This window comes from Nothoprocta perdicaria, unplaced genomic scaffold (genome assembly GCF_003342845.1).
Source record: "Nothoprocta perdicaria isolate Ctin4 unplaced genomic scaffold, notPer1 scaffold_5, whole genome shotgun sequence".
NCBI classification, from domain to species: Eukaryota; Metazoa; Chordata; class Aves; order Tinamiformes; family Tinamidae; genus Nothoprocta; species Nothoprocta perdicaria.
Window position 1 is genome coordinate 2,334,902 of NW_020455754.1, and position 25,861 is coordinate 2,360,762.

A 25,861-nucleotide genomic window follows, 5' to 3' on the forward strand; every position below is an offset into this window, starting at 1 on the left:
TATGGGAAATATTGATTTTATTTGTCTATCGATACTGTGATTAGCTAAACATGGAGCATYGTGCTAAAGAAAGTTTTGTCCTCAATGGCATAAAAATTTCTTACGTTATTCCTACCTGTATAAAATCTGGGTAATCAGAAAGAGTAAGATGGGTAGGCAGGGGCCTCACTTGTTTCTCTAACTTTCAAGAACAGTCAAGAAAGGTGCAGGGCAACCTTTGCATCTCTTTATAGTGTTGACTGAGCCCCTCCAAGAACCTAAGCCTTTCTCGGAGTAGCTTCACCAGGCTGGCTAGAGCTCTGGGTTTTGTTCTTCCCAACTGAGAAGCTCCTTGTGGAATAACAGAATGGACATTGTGCAGGCTGCCTAGACTCAAGTAGGTTTAAATTATGGTGGAGGCATTTTTTGGTATGGCTTATTTCTGGAAAATGCAGGGAGTTCTCGATCCACACTATTCAAGCCCTGAACAAAGCTAAATAAAAACACTGTAGACTCTGCAGTCTTGGTTAGTCTCATATGTTAGCTCAGTGTATCTGTGGTGTTCCATATACCACTCTGGTGTTTTCTGGTGTGCTTAAGTGCGTTATTTTTCAGGAATTCTGTACATACTGATTTTTTGCCTAGTGTCATTGTAAAACTCTGCTGGCCATGTGCCGTGCCGGCCGTCTGACAGCTCTTGCTCCGAGCGCTCTGCGTGGGAGTCTCTCATCTACATGCAGCCATCTCGTGGGTTTTGGGCATCTGTGAGGAGTCAGGATGTACACGTGGGACCAAACACGTGCCCAGCACCCACGAAGCTTGCCCCCACCGCAGGCCAGTGGGCTGGGTGCCAAATAGGATGGCTTAGTGCAGCTAAAATGGCAGTAGACATGTATATTTAGATACCTAACTGGATCCTACCTACAGGATAAGACTTCCCCAGTGCGTCTTCAGGAGTGATGAACAGGAAGGGAAGGGAAGGAATCTGCTTTAGTTGACCTCATTTGTGAGTTAATAATTTTATCTCACTGGTATGCGAGAGAGTGTCGGTAATTGCCAAGGTGGCACCGGGTGTGCTAGGGAGCTGATTGCATGGCGTTTGATCCTGCATCACTGAAGGGGAAGGGAGTTCTCGCTCATTCCCCGAGCATTGTAACATATTCAGAGCTTTCATGGAAGCAGCAGAAAATGCAAATCCATGTCTCAATAAGTGTGACCTTAAAAACAATGGCCTCAATAAGACTAAGCATTTGCCTGTTAATCACATAAAGGAAGAGTGGGAATGGTAAAATTCCGTTTCCATTATTTTTATCTACTCCGAAGCTGGAGAATAGTTTGGAGGTAAGGGCCTTATTTTCTGACCTGCTGTCAGTAGTTTACTGAGCCCGGCAACTCTGGGACTGCCCGGTTGGGTTCCCCTGGCTCTGTGGAGCCTCCACGTGTTCTCTGACCTCGGCATCTGCCTCACGTTGCATAAGCAGCAACACAAAACACCCTCCCGCTCCTCTCCTGCTGCGCCGGAGCGGCCTCGCTTTTAATGGGTAGTCGTGAACCGAGCTGACAGTCAGGTTCTTGTGGGAAGAGCTGAGGAGAGCAGCTGCCTTTCTGATTTTGCCTTTACCAACATATGGCTTTTTGTTGTTCCAGAAGCCTTTTTAGCATTTGTCACATTGAATTTACATTGGAATAACCTCCAGCTTAAGCTGCTATTTTGGCAAGTGACTCTAGCCTTGGAGCTAGGTCAAGCATTTATTGGCCTCTCCAGCATGGGTAGAGGCCATGGGAGACGAGTGCCATCCCATCAACACAAGGCCGTGCTGGATCGGGCTCCAGCACAGGAGGAGTGACTGGAGGACATGGAAAAACCCTTCTCCAGTTTAATTCAAAACAAACATTGCTGGGCAGACGCTACCTTGCCTAGTTACTAAGTGTAATTCTGTAATCTGTGCTTAGTGTGGCTTTTGAGATGACCATAAGTCTCTTTCAGATATCTTTTTCGGTCTATTAGAATGAATTTTATAAATTGCTTCAGTTGTTTGATAGAAATGTCTCCAATATTCAAATACAATTCCCTCTGATAAAAAGTAATAATTAAGGTTCAGTGATACGTGAATATGGTAATAGATTTTGTAGCACATCTGTGTAAATTCAAGTTGCTGGTGTCACATTTATTGAAGACCTGTTGCTGGTTGAACTTTGCATTGGCACCCCTAGATCTAGATGACAGTGGGCAGATGCTTGGTATGGTGCAATTCAAAAGAAATTCAGTCCTGTGACCCTCCTGGTCTTACTGGTTCTCCTAGGAGGTCCCAGGAACACAGATTTGCTCTTACAGATGTAGGAACCACTGCCACTATTTGCCCTTTGTTGGTTGGAGGAAGGCTGTTTGTTTTTCCCCTTCTGTTTCACAGGAGATACAAAAAAATGTACTGGAAATGCTGTCAGAAAATTTAACATCCAGGTAAGAAACTACTCCTGTCAGTTATCCTCCCAAGTTTGTATGAGCTTTTTGTTTCTATATCTTGTCTAGGAGACTAGGAGCTCTTTAAAGACAACATATCAGTCCTTTCTCATAGTAAACACAGAGCTAGCTATTGAGCCCCAAGTAAATTATCAGCCTGTCTGGTACCCTGTGAAGAATGAATTGAGTGTTTTGTTTGCTGGCTTCAAAAATAGATCAAGCCACTAAGTACCCTTTATCAGTGAAATRACCAATTTCGACTGGAAAAAATAGCCATTGAGGAAACAATTTGTACACTATTACATTTTCCACTCATTTTGTCTTTCTTGTTTGTGCTGATGCAACCACAGTAAAACAGCTCCTAATATTTTTCTTTTGTCTAAAGCGTTGAAGGGTTGTGTTTTCTTTTCTTTGTTTATTCTTCCTTTTTTTTTTTCCGATTAATTCTTGAACTAATATATTTAGATGAATTGCCAAGGATCAAYGTCATGTTGATTGTATGTTCAAATTAAAGTTTTAGGGGAAATTTTGGACTTAGTGAAAGTAGGGCCATTTATTACATGTGGTTGTTTGTCCAGTGCATTTTCTAAATTAAGGTTAAAAATCTTGCAAGTATAGGACTCTCTGATGAGACTTTTCACTTCCAGAAATGACATATGATTACCATTTTCTGTGTMATATTGACATCTTCATATGAGTTATCAAAGTATAACTTATATAACTTAATATTTTTCTCCTTTACAAATATTTACGCATGATAATGGAAGATATTTAGAATATATAGAAGAGATGCATTATATAAATATGTATATAAGAAAAAAAATACAACCCTGCAAGATGAGTGAAAGATACACAAATTTTAAAACCTTGAGGTTTGCTCAGTTGCAAAATACTTTTGTAAAGTGGCCTTAAAAGGGAGAAACCTCAATTTAAAAATAAACTTACAGCTTCCAAATTTCAAGGGGCAAGCATGTGCATCCATAGGAAAGTCTTCTAAATGCATTGGACATTCTGCTCTCACAGTCAATCTATAATGGATTAATGAGCAAAAGGACAYATTTATTCTAGTTTCATAGAAATAGCAAATAGACTTCTATTAAGACACATAAAATAATTATAGCATGACATCTATTATGTGGTCAGTTAGCAGCTAACTTGGCTGGTGTGGTTGCCCAGTGCTGACGGGCGTGCATGGACACAGCGGTGGGACCGGCACTGCCCCGGTGCCACGTCTCACTGCGCAGCAGACACGAGCTTGCAGCTACCTTGGTGTGCAGATTAAATCTCTTAGGAACTGCAGTCATTTCCTTATTGCCATGATTCAACTGGCCCACTATGTATGTTCAGTCATTTGCTGAAATCATTTTTTTTGTCTTGAGTTTGGATAGAAAGAGGTTCCTCGATTAAAGATATTAAATACACTAGAAACAGTTCCCGAAGCAGTCACATATTGTACATCAGCAAGGAATGGACAATCATACTTGAATAACAGATAGAAAAGAGCATTAAGACACTTGCAGGGATGGGATAAAAGACATGGTTATGCGGAAAAAATATATAAAAAATAGTATTTGAACAATGTGCTGCCAAGATAGTGCTCCCTACTAACCAGGCATTTAGGAAAACAAGAAAAATTGACCAATTGACCTCAACTTATGTAACTACCAGACAAGCAGATTCTGTCCTAGCCCAAACAGTCTTGAAAGGTGTCTCGGGAAAAAATATATATATATATATTTGACAGGCTCCTGAGAGCCTGGAGACTTTTCTTTCTTTTCTTTCTTTCTTTTTGTACTTCCTGTGCTTTTAAAAACATTTTAGGATTGCTAAAAGAAAGGTCAGTGTTCAGCTATGCACTAAGCTATCCATCTTGACGTTGAGTCAGATGAATCACATTATACCTGGTTTGATTCCCAGAGAGACATCAGTGGGGGAAGTGTAGCTCTGGGGAGACCACATGCTACTTTTGTGTTTGATTTTAAATTTCAGGTCTTTTAATCCAGAATGTTCCACCACTATGTATCATCATTAATTTGAAGAATCTCATTAACTCATCTGCTGATGACTAGTTAGCAAAAGCTCAGTTATCCATGAAGAGAATAACATATTTCCAGTAAGATAGATACCATCATTGAACTCATGCATTCTCCTAACTTTTCAAATACTTTCTTGTTTTTATTGTAAAGAAAGGAGTAAGAAAGGCCCATTTTTAGATTTTAATGCTCTGTATTCCCAAGAAACACAACAAATAGGAAAAAAAAATGCAATGATTTTTGTGCTCATTTGCTGGTTCTTAGACTCTGCTTTCTAGAGTATCCAAAGATTAGAGACTCAAATGTTTGGTCAAGTTGGCTAGATTAGTGTTTTAGCTTTTACGTTTCGTGATACTTTGGAGCTGTGATCCTTGAAAGCCTCTCCAAATTAAGATCTGCTGCAAGTTGGCTGATGCCTAAAACTCTAGACACTTTTTAAAAATCAAATATTACAACACATCAAGAAGACACAGTAGGAGGGGAAATAATGAACACAGCAAATTCCACAATTTCTCCATCACCCTACAACCTATTGTGAAAATAATACTTGAGTATTCTATAATAAGAAATAAGGATTGAGAATCAAATTATACTTAAAAAGACCCCCTGCCTATTTCCTGTTTGGAAAATATGATGCTTTAACAAGTTAAATTGTCAAGTTAAATGAAGGATATTTTATTTTAGGGCTCACCTCATTGTGTACAACAATGTCCCGTCCTCTGTAATTCGTAGTAGTTTATTTGGCATCGTCATGTTATGAGCCACTGACTTCTTTCCATTGTGGAAAAAGGTATCAGGTGTCCAGATTTTGCTGGCCATTAAATTATTTAACCGGAGAACAGTCATAGGTCCTTTGAATTTTAATCTTTCATCTTTCCAGCTTTGGCGGAAAAATACATCTATTGTGTACTCCTATATCAATTCAAAAAATAGGGAATGTAATATCTTATAATATGTAATATTTTGCAATACAAGAACTTGATATGTTTATTTTTACCATTTCCTTAAAAGCGAGACTATTAATGAAATCAGTAATTATCAGAACATGTATTCTCTGTACATGCAATATATATGAAGCTGGTTATAGAACAGTTACAAAATCATCACTGTGTTACTGATTACAAAATCATACTGTAATAAACATTTGGGAGAACTGCATATCAAAAGTTAGAAAGAATTTGCAATACAGTATTGTAGAAACAAAATAATTCATCCTCTTCTCACTTCCCCCCTATAAAAATGTAATTTATAGCTTAGGATATGGATTCATTCCATGTGGCAGGAGGAAGAGCAGGTCTTTCTGTGTAAAGCAAATGTGGCGAGGCAGAATCTTGCCAGTGCCTTTTGTTGTAGGCATCTTGTTAGCATAAACAGGGAGTTAACCTGGGGAAAGTGCCCAGATGACTGAAATGATAGGGGCTGATTTATGGGAAATAAAACAGCTCAGCGGGCCAAATTGTTGGACTTCAGGGAGTGTAAGCTAAGGTCAGTGCTGCACCTAGACTTACAGCTCAGGCACTTAAGGCCTGGGATAAAGAGGGAGGAGACATGGAAGTTGGGTCAGTGTAGACGAGGGGAACTGAAATAACTGGTACTCAGTAAGAAATGGAAGCATTATTTGATGTATTATAAAGTGACAGGAATGGAAGTTAAGAGGCTGAAATTAGGAAACATATTTGGAGGTGTTATAAAAGTTGAATAGTCCCCCAGTGGAGTAAAGTGAAAATGAAAAACTCCTGTGGATACAGTATAATGCAGCATTTTCCAATGAAAAAATTCCACCCGAACACGAAATTGAATTCTGGGATTAACCTGCCCTTCTTATCATTCATCGTTAAGACGTTGTGATGAATGTCAAGTGTAGCTGTTCAGAATTACCCTGAAAGATAATCTTTTGGCTTAAACACTAAAGCTTTGCTGAGATCTCTTGCCAAAGGACTGATGGCAAATCCTGAAGGAAAATGGCCTGGGCAGATACACAGCAACAAACAAAACAGCTGTCCCAAGGGATAYGTTAGTGAAGTGAAGCATTCTGGAATGAATTTACAAAATGGAACTATACCAAACTTCATTAAACTTGAGATTTTCATTTTAGCAATTTGCAGCACAAGTAGTTGTGAGCTGTTTATTTTTCAAGAAATTCTCAGGAAATAGGAATGGTGATTGATTGTGAGTGCGTTTCTCCTGTTTTCAGGGCGTGAAACGCTTAAGGAAATATTTTTTGGATGTTAAAATGTTTTAGTTCCAGAAGTGGTCTTATTTTGGTTTAAGGTTCTTTCTTTACACCCCAATCCTCTGAATCATTGTGGCGCGTACCTAATTGTAAGCATTTCCACATTTCCRCTTTTTTAGGCACCAGTGAGCTACTAGAGCCTGGATTTCTCTGGTTCCAGTGACAGTAGTTATACACTTTTACCCAAGGACTAACTTTAGGGTTTTGCTGGACGGRGGCCTTGGATTGAAGCATGTATGAAATCTTGTCCCAAGTGTGCAAGAGAGTGGATGAGAGGAAAGCAGTTTCATAGGGCAACAAATCACATTAAAATGTTGAGTTTAACTAGTACCACAGATTTTCTTCTACACACGTGGGAAAGGTAAAAGACATTCCCAGAAAGTGACATCACTTCAGTATGAATTTTAGCCATTCCCTTTTTATACCTTGGTACTGCAGGAAGGAAGGGAGTGGGTGGTGCTACAGGCTGAGGGGAGAGAGTCTGGATCTTCACTTTATGTTAACACGAGATTCGTAAGCTGGAGAAGGAGAAAGAGTCTAAAAGATTTGATAAGAGATCTTAGAGTAGAAGACCAAAGATTAATTAAAAAGTAGCTGACAGGTCATGCCTGGCACAGACTACCAGTTTCTCTATCCTAAGCTGTTGAACAACAAAGCATGAATTCATTTTGACTGAGTTTCTCATCTCCATAATTTCCACAATTTTAACATGAACAATAATTCTGCTTAAAAAAATCCTGTCTTAAAAAAATCTTGTCACCTTGGTATATATGCAAAGAGGTGAGTCTGGGGGATTCAGACTAGTCTCTCCATGAAAGAGATTATTAAGTGTGCAGGTAAAGATTCCTTTCTACACCTTGGCAATGAATTGCACAGTATAGCATATCTGCATATATAGCAAATTTGTAATGTTGGTTTAAATGTCAGATCTAGGGATGAAATCATTTTATATTTTCTGTGTTCTCTAATTTATTTACATTTTATCTCTCCCTGAAGATAGCTGRTTAATTCACAGGAGAGAGCACACCATGGTCTGTGTTGTACTGGATTCTGGGCAGGAAGGTAGGAAGACAGAAATCTTTTCCTAAAGAATGTAAGAGTACAACAACCGAGGGAATGAAAACTTATTGAAAAAAGAAATAATTCTGCCTTTATGAAAAAGCCCGGTTTAAAGATGTTCTTCTTCCAGAAAATGTAAATCAAAACCTTTACAAAAATAGCAAGGACAGTCATCTGAGAATAGTCAGTTTTGTTGATTAGTTCAATTCACGATCTGAGAGGATGCCTGAAACTCTGCAAAACTCTTTCAAAATAGATGTTATTATTTTAGAATACAAGTGCTTTTCTCCTGTTTTATTCACAAGTTTAAGAAGGATCCAAGACTTTCTGTGTATAGCATAGCAGGTTATGTCTATGCTRCTCTTAAAAGAGTGCCTTAGAGTGGGTAGGAACGCCGTGTACTCCCTGGTATATCAGCCTGCTATATATGACTGCCTCCTTGGAAGCCTGCAAACAGATGGTCTAGGTAGCCTGCTGCCTCACCATGGCTGCGGTTTCATAACACACGGCGTCAGCTGGAATATCTCTTTCCCAGCTCCCACCCATCAGTCCTGGGCTCCTGGAGGAACCTGTCCATCTCCCAAGCGTGCCACCACTGCTGCTTCTGAGGCTTCCTTGGCACTGATTCCCAATCTGCATGGGCAAAGTCTGAGTGCTGGAGCAGTTCTGGGGTGGCCTTCAAATGACAGTGTCTATAACCAACGTGCCATAAGCACGGAGGACCTTGCACTCTAAATTTGCACTGAAGCTGAAACAAATGAACTTTAAATTGTGGTAAGCTCTTCATTATATCTTTCTCTCCATGTTTGTCTATCTTCACACATACTTCCATAAGCAAAAGACTTCGCATGAGTAGGCTGCACAGACATTACTTTTCATGGGAGGTGAGTAGGAGTTTTATGCTGAGTACCTAGCTGTAACGCCTTAGTTTTCAAAATATGTGAGCACTTGGCTGTCTGTTTCTTGTTCACACACTCTCTTAGGATGTTGATGATGTCTTTCCCCAATACTAAGTGAAAAGCAGGAGTCTGTGTGGTAGGCTTGTTTTTAAAGTTCTCAGCTTGTAGCATAGTGGCTGGTTACCTATTTGCATCCCAGTACAGGAAAGCAAGATGAAYTAATCACCAGAACAAAAAACAGTTAATACAGTTGGTTTTAACAGCCCTTAGTCTAAGGGTTTTCTTCTGTTTTGCTACATAATTTAGTTCTGATAAATAGAACTTGTAACTTCACAGGATTATCATAGAAYGAAAGCAAAAGTCATTGAATTAATCTTTTTAATTACTGTTCTTCTCCATTGTAGACTACTTAGTAGTCTGCACTGTAGAATACTTATACACCAGGAAAACTGGTCATTAGTTGAGGTGTTTCCAGAGACTGTGTCCGTGGCAGGACTTCTGAGCAGAATGTCTGTTCAAATAATCTCTGCTTCTTATTAAGTACTTTTTCAGATTTAAATACCATGACATCAGGAAAATGCAATTATCAATTTGGTTGCAATTTTATGACTGCTATTATCCAGGCCATCAGGAAAATGCATAAAGTGCATTTAGGAAAACAAATAGTCTTGTACTTTTACTATCTGGTTATTCCCTCAATAATTTTTAAGCAGTCAGAAATGCATTATTATCTGGTGCTTAAGACCTGTGTATAGATTTAGTTCAAATTAAACAACTGAAAATTTTGTAGTGATAAATGAAACATGTTTGCTTTTCTGTGATATTTTTCCTCTTATTTTATTTCCTTTTTCCTGTGGTGAATGTCTTTAGGTTAATGTGGCTAGCTACAAGATTTAACTGTTTTGTTCTTTTTTCTTTATGTAAATTAATGAGGATGTTTTCAGCATTATTCCTAACACAGGATCCAGCAGATATTGGTAAGTGCAAACCAGGCTTTTCCTCTCAAGAGCAACCTTGTGAAAGTCTCATTTATATGGAAAACTTGGGTAAGTACCTTATCGATATTTTTCACAACTTTTAGTATCTCTTAAGACCCGGGCTCACCACAGCTTCATTCACTTTTCTGAACTGCTGAGTCCCCTGCGGTGATCTAGCAATTTGATTTTCATATTCATGCCATAAAGAAGTGACACTAATTCTCTCATTAATCTTCGCTTCCCTTTCAGCAGCCAAGATCTAGGAAACTCACTTCCCATTGATCAGTAGCTTTTAATGTAAAAATACAGGTTAGACCACATGGATGTCACACTGTAGGCATAAGTGTTAATTGYGTTTTAAGATGATGATTTTTCTCGGCAAATTGGATCAGTGATGTGCCAGCTAGGACCGGAGCAATCGTTCTCTGAAGAGTACTGATCCAAACCCTAATGCATTTCCCAATATATTATGTAGCAAATATAAGCTCTGTTAAAATGCATTATTAAAGTCACCGAGGCTGCTAATTTAAGGGCACTTAACTGCAGTCACAGCTAACAATAATGGCTGCACATAAAAGCTGGCAGCATTTTGGGATCAAGGCTTTTAGAAAAACAGCCTTAAAAGGAGTAAATAAGTTATTGCAGAGATCACTTATCCTCCAAATTAAAAAGACAAGAGAAAATGAATGCTGTAGAAATGTAGGCCATCACTTACCATATCATGGTCCGAAACGGGCCCGAAACTGGTGACGAAGATGTCAGTCTTCACTTCAGTTACACGCTCTGATGAAGCAGGAAATTAGGACAGTGAGTGTCTATCAACAGTCTTCATTTGATTTAACCACTACCAATTCTCACAATAAATAGAAAATTTATTGGCTTTGATTAGCCATTCTAAAATTGGTCTACAATACAGTCATGATAATTTATTGCTTCTAGGTGTAATTTCACAGTCAATATTGTCAGCAACATTTTTTTATGAGTCTTTCCGTATAACTTTTTGAGACATGACTTGTAATGCCGGAGTATAGAGGCCACAGCTCTGCTGCTGTGTAAATCTTCTCACTCCTTGACTAATGAAGCTTCTTGCCTGACATTATAAACAGTGTTGAATATTTTACATACTCAAATGTCATATCGAGTATTTGATGCTTCTGGGCAAGCTGAATGAAGGTCTCTAATAATTAGCCCCTGGCTATACATTATCTTTTTAGTATTGAGACACGGAATGTAGAAGAGAGAGAGTACATTATGATGTATGAAAACATAAAGATATTTTATTGGAATGAGTTAGGAATGGCTGCATTACTTATAACTGTAATAAACAAAAAGGAAATAAAACTATTCCCAATAAATATCTCTACTCTCATCTCTACTATGTCTTTTTGACATCTCTATAAATTTAATATTTTGTAATCCTACAATGTCTTTAAATTGATGTTGGCACTGATATTAGGTTTTGTTTAAACTAAAAGATTTGTTTTACAGGCCCCAGTGACAGATTAGCGTGAATAATAATTTGGAAATCTATAATGTGTACATAAAATAGATTATAGGCATGTGCCATATCTCACTTGCCCATGATTTCCAGGCTGCACTGGCGCTGCGGGGCCCAGTGCCCTTGGCCATTTCACAAGTGCCTCGTGATTTTAGTGCTCACACAGCAGCACTCAGCCTGAGACCCTGTATGGGTGCCAAGCATCTGCTTTCTGCAGAAGTACTGGTGAAAGTCCCACTGGGAGACCTACATCCTCAGCCTCCCTCCTTCCCTGTCTGCATCCACATTAGCGGCTGCTTCTGAATACAGGGGTAGTTTCTGCGCCACCAAATACCACAAAATATTCTCCAAGAATGACACGTATCAACTTCGTTAGTTTTTAATCTAGCTACAAGGAGTAACACCATCTGGAGGCATAAATCCAAGCAGTGCAGAGTGGAGCTAACCCCATCAGCTTTCTGAATGGTAAGTCCAAATATTTACTATTCTAGGACACAAACCAGCATGGCTTTATCTGATAGAAATCTCAGCTCTGTTCCATCTGACAATGAGCAAGATTAACTTAAGTTCTAACAAAAGAGGAGTGAAAATAAGGAATAACAGTTAGCAAACTAAAATCCATACACATTTCTGTACATGTCCCAAAAGTTACAATGGCAATGAGCGTTCTAAAGTGTACACAAAAATCTTTCCACAATTACACTTGAAAAAAGTCTGCAAATTTCAATATAAATACACTTAATATATATGTATATAATAAAATTCCCTTTCTGTGAGACAGCAGTAGTCAAGAGATAATACTAGATCTGATTCTGTCATTGTAATGCACTTCTAAGACACTTGTACACTATTAGCAAGTTGGTGCAAAATTTCATTGGTAGCAAAAGTAATCTCCAGCGTTTATTTTAAAAAGCCAAGGGATGAGATTTGTAGTGGGTGATTCCTAGTCACAGAGCTAAATACTGCGAAGTGGCTGAGTTGCCTGAATAGTCTCTTGTATTTGAGCTCTTTCATAGCAGGGCCTAAGAGGTTTGCAGGCTACTGTGACTGCTGACAGAAGCACCAGATAGATGAAATTGAAATTTCTTCATTGGCTAGCCAGGGAAATGATTATATGACCTTATCATCATTTAGAAGTTTTTTAATTGCCTTAAATATATTGAAGTGCTCCCTTGACATCTAAGTGGCTCTCGGCTTAATCTTGAAGTTTACAATGAAAACTCAGCCTCCTCTTACAGGAAGAGGCATGTGGTCATCCAAAACATATTGACTAGGAAGAAATGTTTGCTCTGTCAGCCCAGCACTCTTAACGAAAGTTCAAGAGGTGAAGGCTGGGATCTGAGATGAAGCAGTTGGCAACAGAAGAAGATGGAAATTTCACAAGGTCCAGTAAAATATTGGCTGAAGAGGTTATTTAAGTTCCAGCAACTTAGTCATCTTAAGAGTGAGAAACTAATGTCATCATGTAATCTATCTGAATTCTTGCATATTGAAAACTGAAACTCAAATATCTCATTTAAAGCTCTTTCATTTTTACTGTCCATCTCCTTTCCATTGAAGCATTCTCGCCAGCATCATTGGGAGATAGTCCCAAAACAGCAGATGTTGGAAACAATTCAGAAGCGATATATTCATCCCTTAATGATATCAGTGCAGAGTCCTGGCTGAAGCAAAATACTGTGACTCTATTTAAAATAATGGAATGAACTGATTTACCTTACGCAAACACTGATTATACTCTTTGGAGCGTATCATGTGGTGTATGCTGAATCCTAAAAATCATTCTAGTGCTTTTGGAGACTTGCTTGGAGTTATAACAGAGAGGCTAAGACTTTAGGAAATCTCTTGGAGGAAGCAAAATGGAAACCAAAGGCTTCAGCAGCAAGATAGAAGATTTTTCAGGGAAGGGACAAATGACTGGTGCCTTTCAAATTATCTTTTCTATCCTTGATATATATATATATATATATATATATATATATATATATATATACACACACACATACACCTCATTTTCAAATACAGGATGTATTTGGAAAAAATGTGTATGATCACACCAAAGAAACATCAGCCCACTCCAAAGCTGTATGGCAGTTTTTAAATTTTTGTTTACTGTTTTACTAATTAGATGATTCAGCCACGCTTTGTTAGGAGCTCCAAAGGTTGTGAGTCACTCCTGTACAGGACATGGGTTTACTCATACAGTTCAGAAGTATATTTAGAATCGAGGTTAACCATTTTCAGTTTCAAACTTGATCACCATGGGAAGGTTTAAACTGTGCCTCAAATGCTCATGTTTTTCCTCCCCTCCCAGAAACCTCAGGTCATGGCTGTATTAAATCCATTACCATCCCTAAGAACTGGAGTAAAATCTTAATCTACTGAACAAAGAAAACTGTGGCCAGGAGCTGCTYTAAGAGCTAAGGATTGTCAATCAATTGTAAAGACTTGTTAACCACATCCCTAGCATGTAACATCTACACCCTGAATCAAGAACAGGTAATGTGGGASTATCTGTAAAAATGATAAGCTTAAAAAAAAACAAGGTAAATTTTTAATGACTTTATATTACGTTTAAAGAGATTAATTTTACAGCAACCATGATGTTAGGTGTTCGAGATCATTACTGATCAGCAAAGTCACAGGAATATGTGAAATATCTTACTTGCTTTTTATGCTTTAGTGCAAGATATCGAGGGAAACCTCAAAAAGTTTATTTCTTTTTCTCTGAGACTAATACCTAGAACAAACTCTCAGGCAGTAAAGCAGTTTGCACCAATAGAAAATGGGTATGGTCCACATATATATGTAAAAGCATCAGTCAACATGAATTACTGTAATTTCACTGTTTACAACTACTGTGTTTTGCTAATGATGTTAAGCTAATGTAAACTCTCAAAGTTAATAAGTAAAAACAAAAATCACTTCGATTTAAATTCCCAGGGGGCTCATTATTTCTAGAATAGTGATTGGATTACAAATTGAGAACAAAAGGAAAAAAGAAAACAGATTTATTTAAACAGCAGGAAGTAAGCTTATCTATCTTTAGGAAACTATTCATTTTATATTCCCCTTCTGACCTGTTTGTATTTGAACACACAACTTTGAATTACTCATTTTGATGGAATATGTTAAATTAGTTCCATATTTTTTTCATTCCTAGGCTTGGTTTTGTGTGTCCTATAATTATTAAAACAGTATTAAAACTGTTAAGAAAAGAAAAAAAGGTTTTCTTACGGTTTTGAATGAAAAGATGCCTGTATACTGCACACTATTACTATCTTAAAAAAAAAAAAAAAAAAAAAAAAAAGACTGAACCAGGGCAATCAGTCTTTATTCTGTTACAGGATTATAAGAAAAGGTCCCATATAGGACTCTCTTTTCATTTACGGTAGAGTCATTTAGGTTTAATTTAATTTGTATTACTCACATAGACCAACACCATATTTTACCTAAATTTTAAGTTACTGCAGGTCTGAGTTAAAGTCCAAAGAAATCCTTTGGGACCTCAATCACCTTATAATATATTTATAGATCATGTCCTCATAAAAATGAATTTGTAAATGTAATTAACATAATACTTTTGGGCTTGCTCTCCATCCCTTTAAACTTCAGCATTCCATGGAAGTAATGAATTGCTTGCAACAGACCTATATTCCATTTAGGGCCAGTCACACTCAATTTTGATATACATCATGGAGAAGAGCAAATAGCTTCTGCGTACAGCCTGAGACAAGCATCATTCTGTTCAATACTCAAGTAATGGGAATAATCTGTTTGGGATGATCTAATGTCTACTTGACTCAACAATAAAGTGAGCTTTCATTTAGGAAGCTTTGCTCTCATCATCCTAATGAAACCCACTCTTCTCTGTTGTTCTATATTAACATTCTTATATCTTTCCATTAAAAATCCCTCTCAGAGACATAAACCACATTGACAGTTATTTTAAGCTAAAAGGTCACAGAGCATCTGATAGCCTTTCCTTGAGGATAGAGAGGGTACAAAAGTGACATACTTAAAATCTGGAGCTGATTGCACCTTCATGAGCCTCAATACAAGGAGCAGAGTCCCTGCCCATGAGCAGGATCCCTCTGCTACCAGGAGCAGAAAGCCCAGGAGAAAAGTCAACAGCACTTTCATTTTGCCAAGAAAATTATTTTTTTTCTGTTATTTCATCTTGTTTTTCAGTGCTTTTAAACTCCCACCTCAGAAACAGTGACCTACTACAATAAGTCACCAAAGCCTCACTTGACTTCTTCTGTATGTTCTACTCTTATATGATCCTTTATGTTGTTCAGGATCATGTATTTGAGAAAGAGCACGGCATCTTTATTATTTAGTCTATTTTGAATCACCTCTAGTTCAAGAATCCAGATAGTTCCCACGGAAAATTATCCTATTACCTTAATGACTTCACTCTTTTTTTCCCTTAATGTCTAACATGATTTCCTCTTTTTCATCTTCAGTATGTTAGTCTCGATAATTCCTCCTTCTTGCTTTTTCTAAATGATTATCCTCTCCTAGCGCTAGTAGGTATCCTCTAGAGTGATTCAGAATGTTTTTACATTCATTTTGAAAGTCCTATTTTCCAGGCAGAAATCACTGTAAACGGAGTTGTTTGTCCGTATTTATGGATGGGTACCACCGATGCTTATTCCTAGAGATGTCTGACTAAGTGACTGTGCCCACGTATGAAGGAGGCAAACAGCTAAATAATATAATTTATATCAATAATTATTGATAATAGGCGCAAATGTGTCAAGGCATAATACTGCTGATTCTTATTTTGTAAAAGGGATTAATTTTTGGCACAATGCTGTTCTTTTAAATAACAAATTTATTCAATAATTGACATTTTCTAGATGGGTCACGCACTCCACTTTTTTATATTCTTTATAATGAAAAAATATTTTTATCTTTGCTTAATGGCAGAATTCTCTGAGCTCAATTCATTTCAGGTATGGCCTTACTGTGTTATTTGAGGAACAATAATTTTCATTTCCATACTCTATGGAGCATATGTGCTTTTCCAGACTCCCTTTGAAGGGATACCTCAAAAGAACATCTGAAAAAGAAAAGGGAGGGTGTAATATCAATCTAGCTCTTATTCCACACATTCTGGATTTAAGGGTCAAATTTCTGAATCTCTGAATTTTTCATTATCTTAATGATCCTTCTTATAATCTGGCTTGCCAGTGAATATATAGTACAGTTCTGATAAGGTGTCCTTATAATAAGAGCTCACCACGACAAGAGAGCTGCCTTCATGAAGCCTGATCTGCCACAGAGATGATCTCCACCAGTAAATGAAAGCATTCCTCCCACGAATAAGAAGTTTGCAAAATCAGCATAGGGAAATATCATGTGGTTTATCTCAAGAGGGAGGAAATTGCTTCTACAAACGAGAAGTAGTACTGAAGATCAAACCTCTTTTAGGATTTATTGCAATATTATTTTATACTACACCTTTTTGTTACTGTGCATATGCAGACACATGAGGAAGGTGAAACAAACAACCCGACTGACTGCTGTTTCACAGCTGAGAGAAATTCATTCTGGCTTTTTTTTTTAATTTGTTTGTTTCTGTTCATGTACAGAATTGTGGGTTTTGTACTTGCATATATTTAGAAAGCTGTAGTGTATAYGGAGAGATTGTAAAGGGAGAAGTAGAGAGTTTTCTGCCATGTAGCTCTTTCTGCAAGAGAAAACAATGGTAGCGTGTATTGTTTTACACCAGCTATTKTTGCACCGAATGAAGAGAGTAGACAAGCCAGAGGTACACAGATTGATACTGGGCTTGACACAGTGTAAAATTTGTGAACGTAATTTGCCTAATTTAATTCATCATAGCTGCATCGTAATTTTTATGGAATTAATCAGTTTTAGACCTAATTCTATATATCATAAAACTTTCTTGTGCTGGTAGCTTTGGTAGCTTTTTAAAAAATCTTTTTAAAGTGGATAAAAACCTTCTTCTGATTGAAATATTTAATAAGAAACCATCGTTGGCATTGTTGGAAGCAAAACGAAACTACCATTCTTGCAAATGGATTTAAAGCTCCCAGCAATAGGCCAAGCAAACACAACAGCTGAAGAGCCTCCATCGCCAAAACCCATACAACATGAGATGTATTAATGGTTGCTTCTGTGTTCAGACCATTTCAGAATATAGTTCCCCATTTATACAAAGTATCTAGATCAGGTATGTCAGAATTGCCTCATGTTGAGGTTATGAGGTTATATTTAGATACCTAAACAAGAAAACATTGTAAAGAAGCATTTCAGAATTATCTAGCAAAAGCATTACTATTAATTGGCATCACATTTGAAAACACTAACCCAGGTGTGTCATTAGTGCTTTTAACTCTACCCTTATATCTTTTGAACAACACATTATCCAGTAGTCAAACCAGTAAAACTGCTTCTTATTACACTTGATTTAAAACATGAATTTGTTGCCCACAATTTCATCAGATGGGGTATTTTATCCTGCATCAAGGGGTCTCCTGATATGTTTAATTCTAGTATTCCGAGCTCAGAAATATAACAAATAAATTAAATTTGTTCTGCCAAGCCATGAAATTATATTGTACTGCATCATACGGAAATTGTGATATTCCAGATCCTTGGCTCCAGGGAGGAACATGCAACAAACACTCAGCTCAAGAAAGGAAGCACATGCAAAGACACTTCCATCTTCTCTAACCCTTGGCTAATGAAACTAAATGAAACTATTCCAGTCATCATTCTAGCACTCATTTTTGCTTTAAATTGCTAGCAGTGCAAATGGCTGTTAAGGTTTGTGGAGAGAGCCATTTCCTACTATAGAAGCATTTACATCAGACAGCCTTTGTATCAAGGATAAATTTAAACTGGTTTGGGGGATCCTCTCACGAGGTTTCCAATATGCCCTGCAAGTCTAAACACACACACACACACACACACACACACACACACACACACAAAAGCTTCTGCAAAAAGGTCCCTCGCAGTTAATATAAAGTACTTAGGAGCTTTTCAAATAGGTATGCAGAAAATAAGAGTCATGCTTTCTCCTGCATCATGTTTTGTTTGCCCTTCTAGTAACTGCAAAACAAATTATGATAGCTACAAAACTCATATAGGAAATCATCGTGTGCTTGCATTTTTCTTGTAGACCCATACCAGACTTTATACAATATAGAGAGTTTCATTTATTTATTGCCTTCTGTGCTATGTTTATTTACTATGAAGTAGTAGCTGACTGAATCCTACAGCTGTATTAATCAAAGATTAAGGAGCGTTTATTGTAGATTAATCCAAGGATTTACAAGAAAGCAGGCAAAAAAACTGGTAGATTAATCCAAAAAGTGGTTCTTACCTTCCTGCAAATCATTTTGAAAGTCCACACCAAAATGTATAGACCAAGAAAGTTTTTAAATGTGTTTTTCAAGGACCASTTTATAAGCAGGATGGTAGCAACAGCCATCCAGTAAAGGCAGTGCAATGAAACCATGGAAGAAGTCAGCTCACAATTCAAGAATCATTGCAAGATAGTAGCCTCCAAGCACAGAATAACTAAGCGTGGTTTTTTTATTATTTTTCTTCCCCTGCCCAGGAGGTGGTTTAAGAACTCTTAATGCAATGCACTGTTCTTCATAAAACAGAGTTCTCCTGGGCACTGTTACATAAGAGCAGGTTGAACTCTGCATGGGTTGGGGGAAGAATTTCCCTTGGTTTGTGTTGCTTGAAGAGTCAGAAAGACCAAAAAYAGGCTTTGTGGGGAAGCAGAAATAATGCCAGGCTTTCAGAGTGCTGGAAGGGCAGCTGGCAACGCTCTGCTTAGCACAGGAGCATCGGCGTGCTCAGCAGCTTGGGCTTGGCAACAGTGGCTTTGTGAAAAAAAACACAAAAAAATAATAAAAGCAACATTGCTGTGTATTTTCTACACTTTTTATACATTCAGCAGAAGGAGRAAGACATTTTTGCCATGCTATGAAGACAAAATATTATTGGAACAAATCCTGATATACCTTAGTAGAAAAGAAATCCTCTAAACTTCAGAGACTGTTATATGACTAAGGTTGATGAATGTTTTCACTTTCAAAAGCAAATCTTATAAAAATAGTAGGACATTTGCTTGTTTATGCGTGTTATCTAGACCCAATTCATAAACTTTTCTCCTTTGTCAGGTGTCAGGTCATTTTTTATTATGTTTTATTCTTTACATACTGCATGCCCATTCAAATTTTGAGTGTTTTTCTTGAATTATCAACATTAACTTCTCTTCTTCTTTTGGATGCACGCATTAAATGAGTATGTGCGACATCAAGAATGGCATAGTATGTCTAAGGAAATGGATATCATGTATCAACATTCTTTTATGTGTTTATAAGCTGAATGACAAATATATCATAGAAAAACAACAGCRTTTCAAACATTTTTTCCTCTAGCACATAACCTAAAGAACAATATTACAACACACCTCCCAGTCCTGGTCTCAAGCGGTTATCGTAGCCATCCAGCAGACGGTCCAATATTCTGGTAAATACTGTGGTGTTGTCTTTAATTTCATCTTGCAGTGAGGTTTGTCCATAGCTGAAATACACAACAGTCAACACTGTAAAAGGGTAACCCACCAATAACCTTGCCAAACAACAATGCCAAAATCTGCTTAATCCTGCTTGTACTGATTTATGATCATAAAATCTTCTCCATAAAACCAGAATGCAGCTCCTTATGGGGTCCTTTCAAATGAACATTTTTTTTAAATTGCACATTTTTAGTAAAAGCTCAGGAAAACAGTGTGCAACACTGTGGTGTGCAAGCAAAGCTTCGGTCCCTTAATGTTTATCTCATTATTCRTTAATGGTTATAAAATCCCAATATGTATTTCTCAGTAAAAGGCTCATTTATCAGCAAAAGATAATGTGTTTAATTTATATTGTTCTAAACKGTTTGTATTCAAAGAACACCACCATTTAAAACACTAACATTTAAAGACTGAAAACATTCACTAAAACAAAGAGAAAACAAAAAAATAGAGATGTCTTCCGCATGAGTACAGAAAAAAAAAAGATACAACAGCCTACTTTCACCAATCAATATATAATTTTGCTTCATTTTATTTCTCATTTTCCGTTAGTGATTAGATTTGGAGGAACACCTCCCACTTCTCCCTACAAGTGTGCAATGAAACCATCTGTTGACGTGGAAATCTTTCATCTCTGTGAGGCTTTGCGTACGGATCCCTAATGTGATCGTGCCCGCCCAGCCACAGTCCCCCTGCCTTGCCCCAGCACGGGCACCAGAATGCAGCCCTTGAACTCCGCTACTGAAATCCTGTTTCCATCTYTACCAGTAGGAATTAAGTCCTTGGGCACAGAAGTGCCCAGCTGCTATAAAGAAGATCAGAATCAGCTTTTTGCTTACATTTTAAACCCAAATACCTTGTCACCATAYATTACGGTTGCCTTAAAGCCAACCCATCTTTTTTTTCCTCTCATTCCTGGGAAATCTGTCATTACGAGTACAGAGAGTCACCACGACTGAACCCAAAGACGCTGCTTTCCAAACACTATGTTCTGGTGGCCCGGATAAGCTGGGCAGCATGTGAGCCTTTCCTTGGGACACATTCCCTTCCCAAAGGTTTCCATGGAGAACACGGCCCAGTGTGACATGGTCTGGTTCTCTTCCACGCAAGTCATAGCCATGGTTTTCCCCTAAGCCCATCAGTTCAAYGTCCTTCACGCATCTCGCGTGCACRAAGCAGAGCACAGAGGATGGAAGGTACTCCACTCCACTCCGCTCTGCTCACAGGATTTGTTTTTACTTTGTAGTGTCGGAAAGAAAGACTTCCACGTTATTTTGTAGCAGAGATTTGAATAATGAAAGCTACAAATTTAAATGTGCTTCAGAACCAATGCTCACAGAGATTTACTAATTTTTGTTTTATTTTAATAAGACATGGTGTGTTCGGAGAACAGTTTTGAAGATTTTTAATCCCTAAAAGTTATGGGCTCTAATGAAGAGGACAGTATCTCTAGTAGTTGTTAGATGAATACCCTTAACTATTTCTATTCACATGATATGCCTTGAATTATTAAAAATCGTTTGATTTATATTTATTTTATAAACCAGCATTTATATCTTAAGCACAAAGGTTAACATTTTGGTGCTTTTTCTTTTACATTTCCTATGTTACCAAATAGCAAATTCTGCAGCCGCCTCCTGTGTGCGGTATCGCTTACAGGATCTTTTCCCATGCGTCTTAGGTAGGATTGCAATTACAGCCTCTTTGAATTAAACCCTATATGAACACTTTGGGGCAGTAAACAGGCTGCTGTACTAGCGGGAGGTCCCCAAGGCTGAGGATATCCAAACACCTCAGTGGTTCCAGGGCCCACACTCATGAAAGGAGCCTGAATGTTCATCTTTTAATGGCAAGAAGAACGTCATAGTAACTCTAATTCATCATTTTTTTTTTCGTAATGAAAAATTAGCAGCCCTCCAGAAGTGACAACACATGAAGTGACTGTGGCAAAAGGGCTCGTAAGCCAGGTATATTTTACGTAAAGTGYGTACATTGTAAGGAAAATGTCAAAGTTACTGTATGTGACTGTTGTTTCATATTAAACCACCGTATAATAAAACACTGTGCACTAACTCCATCTACAGGTCATTATAATAGTGACACACCATATAATTCTTAAAACATTAGTGCAATGCATTTTAATTCACACATTAAAAATGCACACGCATACATTTATATATATATGCCTGTACGTGTTAGATATGTATGTAACTAAACAAGTTTTCACAAAATTCTTTAGGCAGGCCAGATGAAGTATCTAATGAGTACTTTCAATTCTCGCTTTTCTCAATGTATTAGCAAAATAAAAGTTTTTTTTTTTTTTAAAAAAAGAAAGTGTTTATTCAATGTGCCAATGAAGCTACATAAATCCGGTGCCATCCCTCCTACTGCATTAAGAAAAGTRCTTGTGCAGGTGGCCCCTGCGCCCTCCACTCCCGTTCAATTCTGCCRGGCAGCAGGGAGGTAAGTGCAGCTGGGGCTGCTAATGCCCAAGAAGACACGATTGCCATCAAGGTACAAACCCACCCGTCAGAGATCAGCCCAAACCCTTTCCTGCTGCCTCTTGGTCATTAGGAAACATTATTGCCAGGTCATTAATATTTTTTAAATATGGAAAAATGTCTGTGAGGTTCCTCTAGCTCCTTTACTAAATATTGAATTGCAGTGAGTGCTTGATTCCAGGTAGACTCCATTCTGCTTCAGAGCGCTCAGTTCACCTGCTAGTTAGCAAATGAGGTGCTGTATGATTACCAATTGCTCCTCACACTAATACCCATTTTCAGGCAGGAGTTCAGCCTATTTTCTGTAAAGATTTGCTGCAAGATGGTCTTTCAAATAGGTGAACTATTACAGGCTTTGCGCCTACAAATTCATCTCCAGACAAGCAGCCCCCTTTCTTGAAGGGCTCCTTCAGCTCTGCAAGGACAGGTACTAACTTGGACCCAATCCTGACCGAAATGCGAAGTTAAAGTTTTGCCTCTGCTTTCAGGGAAAATAAGGCTAGTGAGTAGCACTTAAATAAATAAATAAACAAATCCCACTTAATTGCACTTCTTTTTTCGTCTCAAGAAACTTGCATTCCATTTGAAATATTGAATGAACTGAACAGTCACCATTGAGAGTTGAAAGGATTGCATAGGTGTTTCAAAGGTAGCTTAGTTTTAATTTGTTTCAGATAGCTTTTGTTCTCTTCATAATATTAAAAAAAAAATGTTATGCAAACAAACTGTAGTTTTCTTTCAATCTTCTCTTATTCAGATTTAGCTGGGATTTGAACAGGGATTAACTTTCCCCAATACACTCAGTAGTAGTGCAGCCTATGCAATACTTCTGTCTTACACTGCTGTATTAAATTAAAGATTCCCAAAATATATTGATGTATCAAAATACATCTCCCCCACCTTCTCTCAGTCAGTGCGTTGAGGAGGAGGCTCCAGGCCCAGAAGCAGTCGCAAAGCACCACGAGTCTCTTCATGGTGGGCTCTGAAACTATAAGGAGAACAACCATCAGTGCTCCCTACATTAAAGCAGGCGCCGGAGCAGCAACCAGATGGATTTAGTTGAATTTTCAGCACRCTTTGACGCCGGGCACTGACCTTGCTGCCCTCCTGCTCATGTCACTGGAGACACAGCGGCGTGGCCTGCCCTGCTCCCTGCCTGGGGAGCCTTGAGGTCTGCTCTGTGGGAAGGGGCCTGTTCACCTGCACCATTGCAAACTTCAGCAAGACRACTGCGAGCTAAGGCTGCTGTCCCCAAGCTCAGTGCAAATCCCTGCTCACTTCCCTCCTATGACGAAGAGCACGGCTGGAGGGACATGGCGTTTCCCAACAACCAAGTGCAGTTTGCTTCTTCTCGGCCTGGCCCGAGTCCTTGCAGCCCTTGGGAGGTACGTGCGTGCGCGGGGCGGCCGCCGGTGCCTGGCTCCCCTCGCAGCCCGGCTGCTCCTCCACTGGCTGAAGCAACTTTCTCTTCCAGACATTGCTCTTCCTCCCTGAAACACTCGTGTCTCGGAGCATCTACAACGATCAGATCCCCGTTCTGCTGCTAAGTATGTGCATGACTATTTTTCTCAGGCTAAAGGGCACAATTTATAATAAAACCATGTGCTGATAACCTGCACACCATCTCCTAAATCTCTGCCAGGCTCCAATAGCTGCTAGGGAGCRTTTTTGCATTAGCAGCCTCTTCCTCCTCTCCAAGCATCTCTTGCCTCTCTCCACACTCTCCRGACTTCATTGAGTTGCTTTCACTTTACCTTTGAGTAAAAAGTAACARGGCAGACTTCCCCCCCCCTTCCAGTAAGCCATAAAATACAAAGTTCAGCTGATGTTTGTGGAATTGGTGTTTCAGATTCAACTGACTTCCCAGGTGATGCTGCAGGTCCCTTTACACATCTATACGTGCAGGAATCTAGTTGATGTCTAGCATCTGTTACATTAAATAAGGAAAGCAGCCCTCCAAGCCCTGCCTTTACCCCCAGGAGACAACTGGGGTGCTTCAAAGCGCCCAGGGAAGGGCAGCACCGCACGTTTCCCCCGGAGTGACACCCTTGAGCACATCTGCCCTATCCACCGCACACTCCCAGGAACGATTTAAGGCCAGAAACGCCCATTGCGAAACGGCGGGGACGCGGAATCTCCGCGGAAAGCGCCGGGGGCAGCGGCCGGCGGAGCCGCGTGGAGCGCAGCGGCCGCGCGAACCCGCCTCGCCCGCCCCGCGCAACCTCCGCGCCCGCGGAGCCTCCTCGGGCCGCGCCAGGTGCCTCCTCTGGGCACCGCGATCTGTTGAGCTCCGCGCTCCCCCCGAAACGGCCCTAAACCCGGCAGCAGCAGCAAAGTTTCTTGCAACCGGGGGAAAAAAAAAAAATAAAGACAAATAAAAAGCGAATGCAAGCGAGGACTTTCCGCGAGCCACCGGCCTCCCTCAGCCCGCACTGCCCGCCACAGCAGCCGGAGTTTTTTCCCGTGCAAAACGGGAGGAAGAGCCACGCGCCGGGGCGAATTTCAGTAGCGCTCACTGGAAGGAAAAAAATAATAGTAAAAATAAGAGAAAAAAAAAGGAGGCATTTAGATGCATTTTTGACCTCCACTAAGGAGAGATTTGTCCTGCTCTGAAGCACAAATTGAGACTTGTTTCCCTCCCGGTATTTCAACTTTGTATTTCCCCCTCACCCTGGGAATGCCATCCCTCCCACCGCCTCCCGCGGAAAAAAAAAAATATAAATAAATAAACACACACACACACACACACACACCCCAAAAAAAAAAGAAAAAAAAAAAGAAAGAAAAAAAGAAAGAAAAACCACCCCACCAAAACCCCCTTCCAAGGGATCAGCTAAAATCAGTCCACGTTAAAAAAATAAATAAATAAAAGAAAATAAAAGCCCTTCGACCGCTGCGGATTTTCAAGCTGGAGGGGTAGCAAAACAAACAAACAAAAATCCCCCCGAGCCGGCGGTACCTGCGGAGAGCGCGGAAAGGAGCCGGGAGCCGCCTGCGCGCCTGGACGCGGTGCCCGCAGCCGGCAGCGCCCGGCGGGTGCGCGCGCGCGCGCGCCTCTCTGTCTATATGTGTGCGTGCATATGTGCGTGCCTATAGGTGTATGTGCATACGCGTGTGTCCATACGGCCGTGCGCGCGCGAGCAGCCGCCCTTACCGGAGCGCCGGGGCGCGGGTCCGCGGCGCCGCTGCCGCCTGCGCGGGGTGCGCGCCCGCGCACGGGCGCTGCGCGGCTCCGGCTCCGCCGCTCACTCCGCCTCGGCCATCGCCACGCCGCTGCTCCGCGCCCGCGTTTCTCTTCCCAATATTGCGGCCGCGGCTCCACAACAAAAGCTTTCTCTTTACCAAGACAGTAGTAATACGTCCCAGGGTAAACCGGATGTGAAATAGGCTGTGACTTCATGCCAGAGAGATTTTATTTTAGAAAGGAAGGTGGTACCAAGCTCTCATCTAGAGACCAATCCGCCCATTTTTTTATATGCAGCACAATTTAACTTCCAGTGCTCTCGCCCTAATCCCTTTCTGGCTGCAGACTCAAATCCTTCTACAATCTGCAGCGTTATTGCTGCCCGGGGGGAGGCTGCRCGGCTGGGGGCGGCCAGCGGCGCTCCCAAGCTTTTCGCACTCGCAGTTTACAAAACAGGCTATT

General features: G+C 39.7%; 1 protein-coding gene across 2 annotated transcripts in view; it reads right to left on the bottom strand.

Annotated features, from left to right (window-relative positions):
* GABRA1 (gamma-aminobutyric acid type A receptor alpha1 subunit) overlaps positions 1–25,504 on the bottom strand; it is a 39,086-nt gene extending 13,582 nt beyond the window's left edge. Inside the window, exons 1-6 of one of the 2 annotated variants that reach the window (XM_026047448.1) lie at positions 25,370–25,504; positions 23,116–23,203; positions 19,607–19,719; positions 10,357–10,424; positions 5,165–5,385; positions 3,386–3,468 (exon numbers count right to left, since the gene is read on the bottom strand). In XM_026047448.1, coding sequence (XP_025903233.1) covers positions 3,386–3,468; positions 5,165–5,385; positions 10,357–10,424; positions 19,607–19,719; positions 23,116–23,189 — 559 coding nt within the window. In that variant the 5' untranslated portion in view covers positions 23,190–23,203; positions 25,370–25,504. Of the gene's footprint in view, positions 1–3,385; positions 3,469–5,164; positions 5,386–10,356; positions 10,425–19,606; positions 19,720–23,115; positions 23,204–25,174; positions 25,192–25,369 lie in introns of those variants that run through there. The other variant, XM_026047449.1, reaches the window with a different exon arrangement.
* Positions 25,505–25,861: the final 357 nt, after the last annotated feature.